At 35.1% G+C, this 16,615-nt stretch overlaps 1 protein-coding gene across 1 annotated transcript; it reads right to left on the reverse strand.

Moving 5' to 3' along the window:
* Window positions 1–605: 605 nt before the first annotated feature.
* On the reverse strand, window positions 606–15,871 carry CD274 (CD274 molecule). Its single transcript, XM_049772750.1, has 4 exons — window positions 15,810–15,871; window positions 13,893–14,234; window positions 3,252–3,536; window positions 606–751 (listed from the first exon to the last, which is right to left on the reverse strand). The coding sequence occupies exons 1-4, from the start codon at window positions 15,859–15,861 to the stop codon at window positions 606–608; spliced, it is 825 nt and encodes a 274-aa protein (XP_049628707.1). The 5' UTR covers window positions 15,862–15,871.
* Between the last annotated feature and the right edge of the window lie 744 nt (window positions 15,872–16,615).

The raw sequence follows: 16,615 nt of genomic DNA on the forward strand, positions 1-16,615 counted from the left end.
AATACACTCCTGTATTTATTTGTATAATTGGGAAAAATCTTCTTCAACTTCTACATATATTCATTGTCCTATTACATATAGTGTATGCTTGATTTTCACTCAGCAATCCTTCCCAGCTTCACTATAATTGCTACTGAACTGTAAAATGCCTTTGTGCCACTGTGCAAAGGCAAATTGGATTTCCCTGAAGTCCCAATCCTCCGAGTCTCTAGGAAATGCTGAGTCTCCATAAAAGTGCTCATGCCTCACCCAATGTTGATGGCACTGCAGAACAATAAAATCAACTGGACTGTAAGAGGATGGAGCAACACATACACAGCTACACATAGCTACAGCAGTAGAACTTAAATCTACTTTGTAAAAGTTAAGCCCAGAAGGAAAGACTCATGGGAAGGTTCTATTTTCTAAATCGGTATCTGGCAGTGGAGGCACTGCAAGCATTCTGACTGGAGAACTTTCTTCCTTTTCTGTGCGATTGTCTTACATATTACTTGAGATTCAGCATCCCCAGCTCTGCCTGCTACCTGCGATCCTAACACATGCACTCTGTACTTATACTCTGTACAAAAAACAATATATATATATATATATATATATATTTTTTTTTAAATACTACTCAGCAGTGGAGACAGTGCATAAAAGAAAATACCATCTTTCTTAAGACAGATGATTGCCAGGGCTATAAGGAACAACAGGACAGCTCCCAGACTTATATAGTGAGTCCTTTGATATTCCGGAATCCCAAATGGTTCTGGAAAACAAAAGAAAAATAAATTGACTAAGGATAAAATATTGACTGCAATGAGTCAGGAAATTAATGTAATTTGAAATTTTTTTTTTTTTTTTTTGGTTTTTGGGCCACACCCGTTTGACGCTCAGGGGTTACTCCTGGCTATGCGCTCAGAAATCGCCCCTGGCTTGGGGGGACCATATGGGACGCCGGGGGATCGAACCGCGGTCCTTCCTTGGCTAGCGCTTGCAAGGCAGTCACCTTACCTCCAGCGCCACCTACCCGGCCCCAATTTGAAATTTAACGTCAACAATTTTGGGTTGACTTTGGGCATGGAGTATTGGGGTGGGGTTGGTATGAGGTCCTAGTATTTCAATGCTTGCACCTAGCTTTGTGGTGTTGCTTAGGATGGGTACTGTGAGCTACGAAGTTAATTTTCTAAAAGATGTTCTGAGAAATAAGTTGGTGGAAGGCAAATATGCTCACCACTAACTATACCACCAATGCTGTGAGTAAGTTGATGGGATAGAGAAATAAGCTTTCTCTGGAAATGGCAGCAGCATAATAAAGTAGAAGTCTAGTCTTCAGAACTGACTTAGATGAGAAAGAAAGAGATAGATACAGAATGATCTCTCTCATTATGTAAGACTTAAAGATACACAACAAGGTAGCAGCAAAGAGCCAAAGTTAACAAAACAGGAGAACTATACCCACAATTGAGTTGTAGGAGGTGTTGAGTTCTTGGGGAAGGGAGAACTGGCACACTCGTGAGGAGTATGGTGTTTAAATTACAAGTAAGGAAGAGCATCAATAACAGTATTGTAAATCATGGAACCTTAATCAATAAGAAAAGTTAAAGAAAAAGCAACAGATTGACTTGGGGGTTAATGTCTGCTGCTCTTTACAAGCTCAGAGATTTTTTGCAAGTTCTGTGGCCAGTCCACAAAATGAAAACAATGATAAACTGTGAGACTAATGTTTGTAAAGTACTTAGCACATTACCACTGTAAGTGTTCAATGCTCTATGACAGCCTTGATTAATTTCATGCTTTTATATTCTTCAGTATAGACACTAGCAGCTTAATGTATGTGCAAAAATGAAACCAAGCAAAATGTCACTGTCTGTGAGCTCTGACCTCTCAACATATGTAGTCATAATTAGACACCAGTTTTTGCTCTTTTCTTTTCTTAAAAGTTTGAATGTTTGGGGACTCTCTTTATTGATACTTCTAGTCAATTTGTCTGAGACCTTTCACAGAAAGAAAGGGGAAAATGCTTCGTGATTGTAAACTCCCACTGGTCACTAAATCTGACTACCTATTAAGGTTTTAAAGACTTAGAAGCAGTCAGCCTTTATCTATTAACTTACAAAATCTGTCCCTAACTATCTTCTTTGAGTCTCAAATAAGTTTTATCAGTTAGGCATGCGAAGTATTTAAAAGGCATTTCTAGATGACAGGTGATAGAATAGACTGAGAAGCTGGTTTTCTCATAAATAATTATCATAATTTTTTAAATGGCAGAAACTCACTAATGTGATTCTTACAGAAGAAATTAAAATGCCAATAAGGGCTCCTCATTTTTTCTAAACATTTTTGCTTCATTTATTAACAGAATTATTCTAATTTTCTTCTATTGTTTGACTTTTCTTACTTTTTCTAAAGGGCTGAGACTCTCTTTAGACTATGTCACTACTCATTAATGTAAGGAAGTGAGGCAAAGGGGAAATGTAGAATCTGTGCAGGTAAGCATCTCAGATGATTGCATGTGCAATAGTTTATTATGATAACTGTTTACAATAGGGTACAACTATACAACTATATCAGGAAAGTGAAGTATGTTGAAGCTGAATATTTTGTCCAGGGACACATCACTTTATGTTTGATACACTAAGAAAAGTGTTCTGAGTTGAGTTGAAATGTCATCAACTACCTTGGGGGAGGCAGAATGAGAATGAGAATGAAAAAATATAATTCCTGTGCTTTCTGCACAGAAACCCTGGAAAATAAGGGAAAATTAATGTTCTCAGATCTGGATTTTTGAAATATGCCTGAGTTGAGCCTTTCTTTCAATTGCTCCCCAGATCTCCCAGATACAAGAATATTTTTTACATAAAAAGGGATATTGACTGTTTTCCAGTTTTTTTCTTATATGAGCCCCAATGACTGGCATGTAGTCCATATTATACAAATTATTAATTAAAATAAATATAAAACATGGCTGAATGGGTATGAGAAAACAGCATATACTTTTAAATGCTATGCCACTGTCAATCATTTTGTTTGATTTTCTTTTTATAAGAGCTACATCCATTGATGGTCAAGGGTCCAAGGCCATTCAGAGTGGTGTTGCAGTATGTGTGTGTGTGTGTGTGTGTGTGTGTGTGTTTATTGGGGAAAATAATAGTATTAGTATATAGTGCTGGGGACTGAATTCAAGGTCTTGCAAAGTAAGCATGTGTTCTACCACCAAGTCATATTTTTAGCCTCCTGGACATTTAATTGAGACATTCAGAAATTACCTGGGATGACCAATTTAGCTGTTCTGTTTTTCTTATCCTGTGGACTCCGAAAAGTGCAATAGAAAATGTCATTAGCTGTTGCATTGATTCTCAGAATGCTTGTCACATTGAGAAGTTTCTCTTCCCCTTTGGAATTGGTGATGGTGGTTTTGCCAGTCAGGACTCTATGGTCACTACTTGTCCAGAAGACTTCAGCTTCAGGGAAACCCTCAGCTTGACACATCAGTTCATATTCAGAGGTAATTGGATCCATGGAAATTTGTTGGTTGATTTCACGGTATGGAGCTAGGTCATGAGTAAAAGAAAGTTAGGAATTTTCTTCATTTAGTATAAAACTAGACATATGGGTTCATTCTATAAGCATTAGAAAGATCGTCAATCCAGATGAATTATCAGAAAGTCAGTTTAATGTTCATATAACTCAGTCATGATAACCTATGTTAGTTCCAGCTCAGTGATCTCTTTATACTTGAACCAAATCTGGGCTTAAAGGAAACATTTGTATAAAAATAATATTGCTATTTTAGTAGTATAAAAGTAAATATATAGTTTAATTTCAAGAGAATTGTCATCTCTACACCAGTCTTTCTATCAAAATATAAAATATATCTGGTATTAATCTTTATATTTTTCAGTAAAGTTACATAGGTTTTACATACAGTTAGTCCATCTAATGCAAAATTTATTTTCAACTATTTTCTTTTTGGTACTTTAAAGTGATCTTATAAAGATTCTTGTTAACAGTAATAGGAGAGGGCAGGCCAAACCTCTGCCCTGTCAAAGGCATACCTGCTGTATCCATCACCCAGAATCACCATTTGCCAATGATCCTGCTCACGAACCCTCTACAATTCCTTTCAGGACACTAATCTGACCAAACTGCAGGCATGCTGGTTTTTTGATCTTATATCACCAATGCTTTTTGAAGTGAGTGCAGACTACCTCTCCCCCTCTTCCTTTATCCAGGAGGCCTGCCAGTTAAAAAATATCAGTAATAGTGCTTAGAATTGCTGAACAACTTCACTTGTTTGACACTTTTATCCCAGCAAGAACACACCAACTTAACAAAATGAGCAGCTAACACCAAAAGCTTACTAAACCTTCTGCTATTTGTATTAAGGCTTCATTGGAAATACACAACTTTTCACAAATGTGCTTGCTACTGTACTTTTTCTTTTTAAGTTTTTTCTCTTATTTTTCTCTCTATTTTGAATAACTTTTCTCTGATTTAACAGGAAACAAATGTATTTGTCCAACTGTCAACTATATGATGCATTATTTTTAAATAAAGAAAAAAATAGATTCCAGTTAGCTACAACTATAGACTTAGATATGTTTAATAGAAAACATGTTTTTATGTACAACATTTAATGTTTTAATTTAATGTTAATTTAATTTAATGTTCAACATTAAGACATTATCAAAAATTTGTAATAAAATAGTATTTGTATATTTATACAAATAAAATATGTTTCTGGAGAACTTTTAAAATTTAAGTATATTTTTTCTTTTAGAATAAGTTTAGATATTTAAAAAGTGGGGAGGAATATATAGAATTTCAGTAATACCTATCAACCAATTCCTTCTTGTTAATATCTTTTATTATTATTATTATTATTATTATTATTATTATTATTATTATTATTATTATTATGGCATAGCTGTCAAATCCAAAGAGCCAATATTAGTATAATTCTACTAACTCAATTTTACACAGTCCATTTTTAGCTAGTTTTACCCTTATGTCCTTTTTTTTCCTATTCTAGGATCTTCTCTGTTCCAGAATACTACATTCTGATACTTATTCATTTTGGAATGGAGGAATCCCAAGCTGTACTCATAAAGATACTCCCATTATTCTTGCCCCTCAAGAATATGTAGGCCTGACAGTTTTTAATGATTAGGCATGGCCATGTGATACTGCATCAGCCCAACAGTGTTGGGAATCATCAGAGTCACATTCATGGCACTGAGGAAGGAAGCATACAGTGCTGGAGACTGAACTCAGGATTTAGTGCATGCAAAAAAGAAGCATCAACTCTGAACTATCTCCCTAGCTCTATAATATTTATTTTCAAAACTTTCAAAATATTGGCTATTTTGATAAATAATTTACTTATTATACTAAAGATAGAAAGTATCTTTTCTTTTTTTTTTTCTTTATTTGTTTTTTGGGCCACACCCAGTGACAGCTCAGGGGTTACTCCTGGTTATGCGCTCAGAAATCGCTTCTGCGGGGCCGGGCGGTGGCGCTAAAGGTAAGGTGCCTGCCTTGCCTGCGCTAGCCTAGGACGGACCGCGGTTCGATCCCCCGGCGTCCCATATGGTCCCCCAAGCCAGGAGCGACTTCTGAGCGCATAGCCAGGAGTAACCCCTGAGCGTCATCGGGTGTGACCCAAAAACCAAAAAAAAAAAAAAATCGCTTCTGCCTTGGGGGACCATATGGGATGCCAGGCGATCTAACCTTGGTCTGTCCTAGACTATTGCGGGCAAGGCAAATACCTTACCACTTGTGCCACCACTCCGGCCCCATTATTGTTATCTTTTTGAGATCAAGATACCCAGAGTATTGAATATTCTAATAGATTATTTGGTGCATTTTAGGGCTAAGATTTATTGGGGGGCACACCCTGTGGCGCTTAGGGGTTACTCCTGGCTCTGCACTCAGAAATCACTCCTGGCAGGCTCTGGGGACCATATGGGATGCCAGGCTTCGAACCACCATCTGTCCTAGATCGGCTGTGTGCAAGGCAAATGCCCTACCACTGTGCTATCTCTCTGGCCCCTTAGCCTAAGATCTTGATCCAGTTTTATTCTTATAAGAATGTTGACATTTGGGCCTGGAGAGATAGCACAGCGGCATTTGCCTTGCAAGCAGCCGATCCAGGACCAAAGGTGGTTGGTTTGAATCCCGGTGTCCCATATGGTCTCCTGTGCCTGCCAGGAGCTATTTCTGAGCAGACAGCCAGAAGTAACCCCTGAGCACTGCCGGGTGCCCCAAAACCAAAAAAAAAAAAAAAAAAAAAAAAAGAATGTTGACATTTGATAATTTAGAATACTTTTATTTTATTCCAATATATAAATGTACCCAGTAATGGTTCACCTACAGTCACTAGTATTTTACTAAGACATAATAATGGCTTTGTTATATGTTATATTCAGAGATTTAATACAAAAACAGTCAGGTTCAAACAAAACAAATATTACTGCAATGTTTTTGTATTTTTGTTTTACCACATGCTATGCCTTAAGCATATAGCACTGAATAAACAGACCAAATACTTGCCTTTGAAAAGCATATATTCTAAAAAGAGAAAATAAACAATAAAAACTTGGGACATTTATATGATATATTACATGATAAATTAGATAGGGATAAATGCAGTTGAGAGGAACAGAGTTGGTTGGTGAATTTGGAGTAAAGATGGTTTTGGTGGGGGATGAATGAAGGCAATTAAGCCTTAATCCAAATGAAGAAATTAGCTTATTTAGAGTAATTATGTGATTTCCCCCCAGTTTTCTAATCCAAATTAAGTTTCATATTAAATTAAACATGAAAGGTACAATAACACCAATGTGATGTTAATGAGTTAATCCACAACTAAATTCTTTCAAAGTTCAGTTTTGAAATGCTTCATCTTTGAAATTCTATGATGAGTAAAATCCATTAGGGAAGCTGTTACCATATGTCTACAGTGATGGGAAGAGAATTTAAGAGTGAAATTATTTGCATATAGTGGTAACCCATGAGTTCTTTGCACTGGTGGCTACTTCCTTTGTGCATTTTGTTGATCTCAGTGCAACTAAAGTGTTGGGAGTTACTTTTGGTGTAGTTTCCACTCAATCTCCAAGACCATTTCATTCAAATGACAATAAGCTGAATTGTGATAGGATCCCAATGTAGTAATTTAGAATACAAAAAGAAATGGGCAAATAAAGTCAACCCACAAATATTGGTCATTGGTCATCTGCTTGTTTTGTTAGAGACTCCTTCTTGACAAAAATATTTGTGCTCTAGATTTCTTCTGTAGGACAAGAGCAAAGGAAATTAAATGGCACACTACAGAGCTCAGGTGACATGACAAAATATTTCTCTTCACAATCCAGACAGCTTTGCCTCTATTTACTGCCTTCAAGTCTAGAAGAGACCTTTCTGGAAGTATAAACATATAATTTATATATCTTTATATCTGTCTGGTTTATGGTAGTCTTCTTCATGCCAGACCCAACAATACCTGCTATTAGTATTAACCTGCTGTTGATAATTCTTTTTTGTTTTATTTTAGGGCCACATCTGGTGGTGCTCAGGGGTTACTTTTGGCAGGCTTGGGGACCATAGGGGATGCCAGGGATCAAACCTAGGTCAAACCAAACCTGGGTCAGTACTAGGTTGGTCTTGTGCAAGGCAAATACTCTCCTTATGAACATAAACAGAATAGCCTGCTATTTGTTGATGGACTGAAGAAAGTTAAAAATCCCAACATGGGGACCTATCACATGCTTTCATGGCTATCATTGTTCTAGAGAAGCTGATGGAAATATAATTAATTAAACTTATTTCATGAGACAAATAATAGTTATTATCTTAACCAGAGTTGCATTAACTGAATCAAACCAAAAAATACTACATAAATGTTGCAGTTTTCTTCATTTCTATATAATTTGTAATTTACAATGATCTAATATAAATGTGAACTTATGATAAATGTGAACTTTTAACATTTATTTTATTAACTTTAATTATGAATGTGTTAGCCAATGATAAAGTCACTGGATGGCAATTTAATTTCAGTCATTTAATAAAATGTCTTAATTAAAAAAGAGGCAGTGAGTTTCTAAAATTTGACTAATGACAGAAAATTCACCTCAATGACACTAAATAACTCAACAGACCAGGAAGGGGGTCTTAATGACAGAGGTGTCACTGTGGGAAATCTATGTGTAGATGATTCTCTTGGAGGGGATTTCTATTTTTAAGTTCACATTAGCGAGTTTTCTCTGGGATCTTCTCAACTTTCAGTTCTATGAATCTTAACAGTGAAAGTAGAGGTGGTTAGATAAGGTATTTTCCTTTATTTATCTACTTAACAACCCAAAACTTTGAACCCAGGTGACCTGTTGACACATTTGTGGGTCAGTACCCAGGAATTGCCATTCACAGTTCCTCTTATATATTCCAAGAAAACAATGGTATAGATTTTAAAAATGAATATATGCATAGTGAAAATAGTTATACAACTGGTTCTCAACCAGAGGCAAAATATGGCTTCTTTTTGCTCCTGGATATTTCAAGGGGGCCACAAATGCAAACTGCATAGTGGGCGTCATGGCACTAAATTAGGGGGTCAACTGGTAGGACCGAGGAAAAAATAAGAAAAAAAAAGTTTGAAAGAGTTTGAGAAAAATTGGTCTATACCATTTCTGAGAGTTTTGTTTTTCAGTATGCTTGGTATAATTAATCTTTGCCTTTACTGATTAACTATAAATTTAAGTCTTGTAATGTAAACCTGACAGTGGATTTGTTTTTAATAAATTTAATTGGTATTGACATAGAAAATTTCAAAAAGGAAAAATGCCAGTGGACCTAAGAAGAATAAAGAAAAAGAAAGTTAAAAAAGAAAAATTAAAAACCATATGACCATATCAATAGATGCAGAGAAAACATTGGTAAGGTCCAACACTCATTCATGATTAAAAAAAAAAACACCTCTCAAGATAGAAATGGAAGGAACTCTTCTCAATATAGTCAAGCCCACTTACCTCTGCACATGACAAAAGTTATATTCAACGGGGAAAAACTGAAAGCTTTTCCTCTAAAATCTGGCACAAGACAAGACTGCCCTCTCTCATCACTTCTATTCAATATTGTACTGAAAATACTTGCCATAACAATTAGGCAAGAAAAATATATCAAGGACATCCAGACAGAAAAGAAAAAAATATTCAAGCTCACAATGTTCATAGGTGATATGATATTTAGAAAACCCTAAAGACTCTACCAAAAAGCTTCTAGAATCAATAGGTTTGTATAGCAAAGTGGCAAGCTGAAAAAATTAACACACAAAATCAATGGTCTTCTTATATACAAATAATGATAGAGAAGAAATAGACACTAAAAATTATTTTCATAAAGTAACCACAGAAACCCATATACCTTCCTGTCAACTTAACTAAATAGGTGAAGGACCTATACAAAGAAAACTATAAAACACTGCTTCAAGAAATAAAAAAAGACATGAGGAAATGAAGGCATATACTCTGCTCCTTGATTGGGAGTATCAACATTATTAAAATGGCAAAATTCCACAAAGCATTGTTCAAGTTTAATGCAATCTCTCTAAAGATACCCATAAGATTCTTCAAAGAAGTGGATTAAACACTCCTGAAATTCATTTGGAAGAAAAAATGCCCATGAATTGCTAAAGCAATTTTTAGGAAAAAGAAGATGGAAATCATTACTCTTTCCAATATTAAATTATTTTTTATTTGTTTGTTTTTGGGCCACACCCGGCAGCGCCCAGGGGTTACTCCTGACTATCTGCTCAGAAATTGCTCCTGGCAGGCACAGGTACAATATGGGATGTGGAATTTGAACCACCTTTGGTTCTGGGTCGGCTGCTTGCAAGGCAAATGCCCTATCACTGTGCTATCTCTCCAGCTTCTCAATATTAAATTGTTTTAAACAAAGCAATAGTCATCAAATCAACATGGTATTGGAATAAAAACAGACCCTAAAATTTATAGAATAATTTGAGTATTCATAAAATGAACCCCAGGCATACAATCAATTAATCTTTGATAAAGAAGCAAAATAATTAAAAATGAGGAAAGGAAAGCCTCTTTAACAAGTGGTGTTGGGACAACGGGTCAACCACATGCAAAAAAGCAAACTCTGACCTCTATCATGCACAATGCTCAATATTATAAATGCCTCACTAAGATCACCCATCTGACTTTCATTCAAGATTGAAGAAAGGATACACAGCCTCAAAGATCGAAAATCAACCATCAAAGAAATAAAGTGTCTACTGAAATGCAAGACAGACTAACAAATACCAAATTCTTACAAAAAGATGATACAAAATCCCATGACAATCATCTCTCTCTTTAAATGCATTCAATGTACTAAATTAATGTCAACTAAAATTCAATGTCAATGAACTAAATGAACTAAACACTCAGTTAAGAGACATACAGTAGAAAAATAAATAAAAATTAAACTCAACGTTCCAAGCCTGCAATAAACATATCTGAATAGTCAAAGCAAACACAGATTCAAAGTCAAAGGTAGGAGGACAATAATTTAAGCAAATAACGCCATTAAAAAGGCTGAGGTGGCCATACTAATATCAGACAACATAGACTTCGTGCTCAAAAGGTTATAAGAGACATATTTGGGAATTACATAATAATCAAGGGATATGTACATCATGAATAAATCGAACCCCTAAACATATCTGTGCCCAAATAAACATTAAGAAAGATGCTTAAAATAACTGCTAATAGACTTGAAGAAAAAAAATCAATAGCCACATAATACTAGTGGGACACTTTAATATTGCTCTGTCACCTCTTGAAAGATCAACTAGGCTAAAACACTAGATTTGAAGGAAAAAATGGGAATGGTTTAGTAAACATATATAGGACTTTTCATCCCCAGAACATATGTGAATAAAAGAATGTAGATATACAATTTTCTTCAATGCACTTAGGACATTCTCCAAGATAGACAACATGCTAGATCATAAAACATACTTTCATAATCAAGAGGATAAAAATAATTCGACTATCTTTTCATATTATGATGCAATGAAAATAGAAGTGAACTACAAACAGACGTGGAAATAACTTTAAAATCTCAAAATTAAGCAGCTCACTACTGAACAGCCATTAGTCAGAGATAAAATAAAAATGGAAACCAAAATATTACTGAAATCAAATGAGAATAAACATATTATCAGAATTTTTGAGACACAGCAAAAGCAGTAATAAGAGAAAAATTTATAGCTTTGCAAGCATTAATCAGGAAGAAAGGGACAACATAAATAACTAGCACAGCTTAAAATTGGAAAAAGACCAATAATAAACCAAAAATAGGTAGATGAGAGGATAATAACTTAGAGGAGAAAAACTTAGAGCATAAATTAATACACTGGAAACCCCAAAACCAATCCAAAAGATCAATGAAAGAAAGAATATTATTTTTAAATAAATAAGATAGATAAACTGGGGGCTGGAGTGATAGCACAACAATAGGGCATTTACCTTGCAGCAGATGACCAAGGACAGACCTGAGTTCAATCCCTAATATCCCAAGTAGTCTCAAACTTGCCAGGAGCAAGTTCTAAGTGCAGAGCCAGGAGTAACCCCTGGGCGCTGCCAGGTGTGACCTCCCCCCAAAAAAGACAAAACAAAACAAAGCAAAAAGATTGATAAACCATTAATTAGCAAGACTCACAAAGTAAGAGAAACATAATAAATCAAATTAGAAATTAAAAGGTTACTACAGACACTACAGAAATTCAGAGAATATTCAAATATTGAGAATCTTTATACCATAAAACAAGAAAACATGGAATAAATGGATAAATTATTGGAATCCGATAGCCTCCCAAGGTTGAACCAAGATGATCTTGAATATCTGAACAGAACTATCAATATTTAGGAAATTAAAATAATTAAAAGGCTTCCAAAAGCAAAAGCCAAAGCATAGATGGATCTACTAGGGAATTCTTTAAAACCTTTAAAAAAGGACCTACTAACAATACTTTTCAGGCTCTTCCAGTAAATTAAAGAAACAGAAACACTCCCAAATAGTTTCTATGAAGCTAACGTCACTCTGATACCAAAAGCAGATAGAGATGCCACATAATAGAGGCCAATATTCCAGATGAACATAGATGTAAAGCCCTCAATAAAATACGTGCAAATAGAATCCAAAAGCTCATTAAGAAGGTTATACATCAATACCATATAGAATTCATCCCAATGATGCAAGGATGATTTAACATATGCAAATCAAACAACGTATACACCATATCAACAAAAGGAAAAATAAAAATCATATGTCATATCAATAGATGCAGAAAAAGCATTTGATAAGGTTCAATACCTGTTCAGGATAAAAAATCTGAACAAAATGTTAATTTAAGGCATTTTTCTCAATAGAGTCATTTATCATAATCTCAAGGCAAACATACTCAATGGGAAAAATACTCAAATACTTCCCTCTAAGATCTGGCACAAGACAAGGTTGCCCCTCTTGCCATTCATCTTTAATACCTGCCATAAAAATTAGTCAAGAAAATGATATCAAGAGGATCCAGATAGGAATAAGAAGTCAAGCTGTTTGTAAATGACACGGTCCTCTATTTAGAAACTCATAAAGACTCTACCAAAAAATGTTTATAGCAACAATAGATTTGTATAGTAAAGTGGCAGGCTACAATATTAATATGCAAATGTCATGGCTTTTGTGTATACATATAATAAAAGAGATTTTAAAAATACCATTCGCAATTGTGCCTCAGAAAATCAAGAATCCTTGGAGTCAACTTAACTAAAAAGGTGAGAGACAAATTACAAAACACTGCTTCAAGAAATAAAAAAGGACACAAGGAAATTGAAACATGAAACCTCCTGCTAATGGATCCGGAGGGTTAACCTAATTAAAATGTCAATACTCCAAAAGCATTGTACAGATTTAATGACACTTTTTAAAGAATTAAAACAAACACTCTTGAGATTTATTTATACTCCAAAAGCATTGTACATATTTAATGACACTTTTCAAAGAAATAAAACAAACACTCTTGAGATTTATTTGGAACAATAAGCACCCACGAGTAGCTAAAGGAATCCTTGGGGAAAAAAGATTGGTAGCATCACTTTTCTAAAGGTTCCCAAACTGTAATATAAAGCAGTAGTCATTAAAAATGATGTGGAATGAAGATAGACCCTCTTCTATCTTCATATTCCATTGAATAGACTTGAGTCTTCTGAGACTGACCCCAAGTATATGACCAGTTAATCTTTGATAAACTATTTCCTTTCTCAAAGGAAACAGTAACTAGGATACAAAGACTACCCATGGAATTGGAGAAACTATTCATCTACTATCCATCAGATAAGGGATTAATGTTTAAGATATAGTTGAACCAAGATTATTGATAAAACTTAGCAAGAAAAAAATATAACCCCATCCAAAAATGGGGAGAAGAGATAATCAGACATTTCCTCAAAGAATACGTACAGATGGCCAAACAGCATATGAAAAAAATCCTCCACATCACTAATCATCAGGGAGATGAAAATCAAAACAGCTATGAGATATCAACTCATACCACAGAGACTGGCACACATCAAGAAGTATAAGAACAATCAGTGTTAATGCGGATGTGGGGATAAAAGGACTCATTTACTGCTGGTGTGAATGTAGACTAGTCCAGAATTTTTGAAAACAATATGGATATTTCTAAAAAAAAAAAACAACAACAAACCCTAGAAATTGAGCTTCTATATAATACTACTTTTAGGGGTATACCCTAGAAATCCAAAAACACTATGAAAAAAGGTTCTTTGCATTTCTATATTCATCACAGTACTATTTACAAAAGCCAGTATCTCTATAACAATTCTTACCATATACTTTCAAAGTGATGCGCTTGTAGTCAGCACCGCCATAACCGATCACGCAGGAATAAACCCCTGCATCCTGCATTTTCACCTTTGTGATTTGAAGTGCAGCCTTTCCCAGAAAGAGCTTGTCTATCAACAGATGGGCCCTCTGGCTGTAGCTACTGTGCTGTACAGTCAAGTCTTCCTTCCCATCCACAAACTTAGTAATTTTTTTGCCGTCCACTTCCCAGTAGACAATTAGTGAATCCATATCTAACTGTTCTTCTACAGGAAATTGACATTCAATGGTCACATTGCTGTCATATTCTACCACATACAGGTCCTTGGTAACTGTAATAGTAAATGCTGAAAAAAGAAAGGGAATCAATCATCTTCAGAAGACAGAAAATACCTTTAAAAAGTACAAGAATTACTGCAGAGTTATAAAAACACTTTATAGGGCCAGGAGAACTAGCATAGTGGGTAAAGTGCTTGCTTTGCATACATCCAACCCAGGCTCAATTCCTGCCATTCCCTCTGGTCCTCTGTGCCCACCAGGAATGATTCCTGAACACAGAGCCAGGAATAACCCCTGGGCATCTTGGGTTTTAACCCTCAAACAAATAAACAGAATAAAAAGGACTGCCAAGATATTGTAGAGCACACTGAAGCAATCAATAAAATATTTTTAAAATAAAAAAACTCAATCTCGTTTTATATATATATATATAAATACATATACATGATTAAGTATGCTTAAAGGCTTCCTTAAAACTGTTTATCCAACTTGCTGAAAATATAATCAGGGGTATTCTATATATATAAACTTAAAGTAATATTAACAAAACTAGCTAAAAATCTTAAAGTCTCAAAATAAAATGTACTTTGTTATTAAGAATATTACATAGTTATGAGCTACTTATAACCAAGAGGATTGTTTCATATAGACATTTATCATGTCAGGGATTGTTTCATATAGACATTTAACATGTCATTTCTTTGATTGAACACCTATTTGCCATCTATACAGTGTGAATAGTAGATTCCAAAAGGTCTCTCTTCTTATGTCTTTATACACTTGGTCAGTTGTCAGGGTCTAGAGATTTCAGGAGGGTCTCATATGATACCACTTTTGAGTTATCCTGACATTTTCCATTAAGAATATATAGTTCTTCCTTACAATATATTTATTGGAAAATCCAGCTAACAAAATAATGTGCACAAAGGATGTTTAAACAAATAAGGTTCTGGAGATACTATAGTGGTTAGAATGTAATCTAGCAAGTGACTGACTTGAGTTTGATTTCCGGCATCACATAGTGCTCTGAGTATTATCAGATACAGCCCTGGGGGCCTCCAGAATTGGTGGCTGAGCAGCACTGTGTTTTGGCCCTCGCCTTGAGAACCAGCTTAGTTGATTGAGAATCAACAGTGGAACCCTTAAGGCCTCCTGAATAAACAATTAAAAAATATGTAGACAAACCAGGCCATTTCTTCAGCAATATTTAATAATTATCTGTGGGAAAGGATTGATTTTGTTTCTTTCAGATTTCCTCTTTATCTTTGTTCAAAGGAAATGATCTTCTTGTTTAAGCTTATGAAACAAAGAAGAAAGCACACTCTCTTTTCTATAAAGTTTACGTTGACTTAACATTTCTATCTTAGTTTTAATTTCTGATTAAAATTTTAAAATATAGGGGCTAAAGAGATAACACAGTGGTAGGGTCTTTTCCTCGCAACTGGCTGATCCAGGACTGACAGTGGTTCGTATACCAGTGTCCCATATGGTCCTCCAGGCCTGCCTGGATCGATTTCGGAGTGCAGAGGCAGGAGTAATCCCTGAGTGCTGCCAGGTGTGGCCCCAAAACAAACAAAAAAAATAAAATATAGAACCTAATAAAAGCTCTTGAATTTAAAATATAGAACCTAATGAAAGCTTACCTTTCAGCATATGACAGTAGGCTATGAATATAAAAACACTAAATATTTTCATTTCTCTGGAATGACCTAATTATGAAAACACAAAAAGAAAAGTGATTTACTCAATAACTGAATACCTACACATGACAATTGACAATTATCACTGAAATAGATTTTGATCATCAGACAATGATTTATTTCCCTGCATCGAGCTTAATATCTCAGAACCACATAAAGTCAAATGAAAAAATGCTCTGATGAGAATTTTTGTAACTAATGACAAGCACTGGGGGAAAACTGGTAAAACTTGACTTTAAGGAAGTCAAGAAGGACACAATTCCAAGAAATTGAGGTAGACAGTCTAGAAGCAAGTCCTCATTTACTCAGAAGAGCCATTTTAATGCCAGGTCAGTGTGCCATTTCTTCCAAAAGAGTGTAGCTGCTGTGCTTCATCAATGGATAAACATTTTTTCTAGTCATTGAGGCCTTCCTCACCACCACACTTCAAAGGTTACAATGGGAAAATAATGCAGAACTCCACAATATGGTAGTTCTGAAGACCCAACTAGTTTTAGTCATGTTCTATATATTCTTTTTAATAAGGACTTTAGAGAGCCCTAATAAACTGAATCAAAATAAAAAGAGGGATGCCACAATAGACACTACAGAAATTTAGAGTGTAATCGGAGATACTTTGAGAATTGTTATGTCACAAAACAGTTGAACCTGGATAAATTCTTGAGCTCCTATAACCTTCCAAGGTTGAACTAAGTTGATCTGGAATATCTGAACAGGCCTATCACTAGTGAGGAAATTGGAATGGTAAT

The sequence above is a fragment of the Suncus etruscus genome, chromosome 1, assembly GCF_024139225.1.
Source record: "Suncus etruscus isolate mSunEtr1 chromosome 1, mSunEtr1.pri.cur, whole genome shotgun sequence".
In the NCBI taxonomy this organism is placed as follows: domain Eukaryota; kingdom Metazoa; phylum Chordata; class Mammalia; order Eulipotyphla; family Soricidae; genus Suncus; species Suncus etruscus.

Bases quoted from the DNA above. Each gene is read 5' to 3' on its own strand.
- CD274 (XM_049772750.1), bottom strand. From the start codon at position 15,861: ATGAAAATATTTAGTGTTTTTATATTCATAGCCTACTGTCATATGCTG. The intron at 3,537-13,892 runs GTAAGAATTGTT...CTCATGACCTAG, and splicing joins CATCACTTTGAAAGTATATG to CTCCATACCGTGAAATCAAC. The intron at 752-3,251 runs GTAATTTCTGAA...TTTGTTTTCCAG, and splicing joins AGCTAAATTGGTCATCCCAG to AACCATTTGGGATTCCGGAA.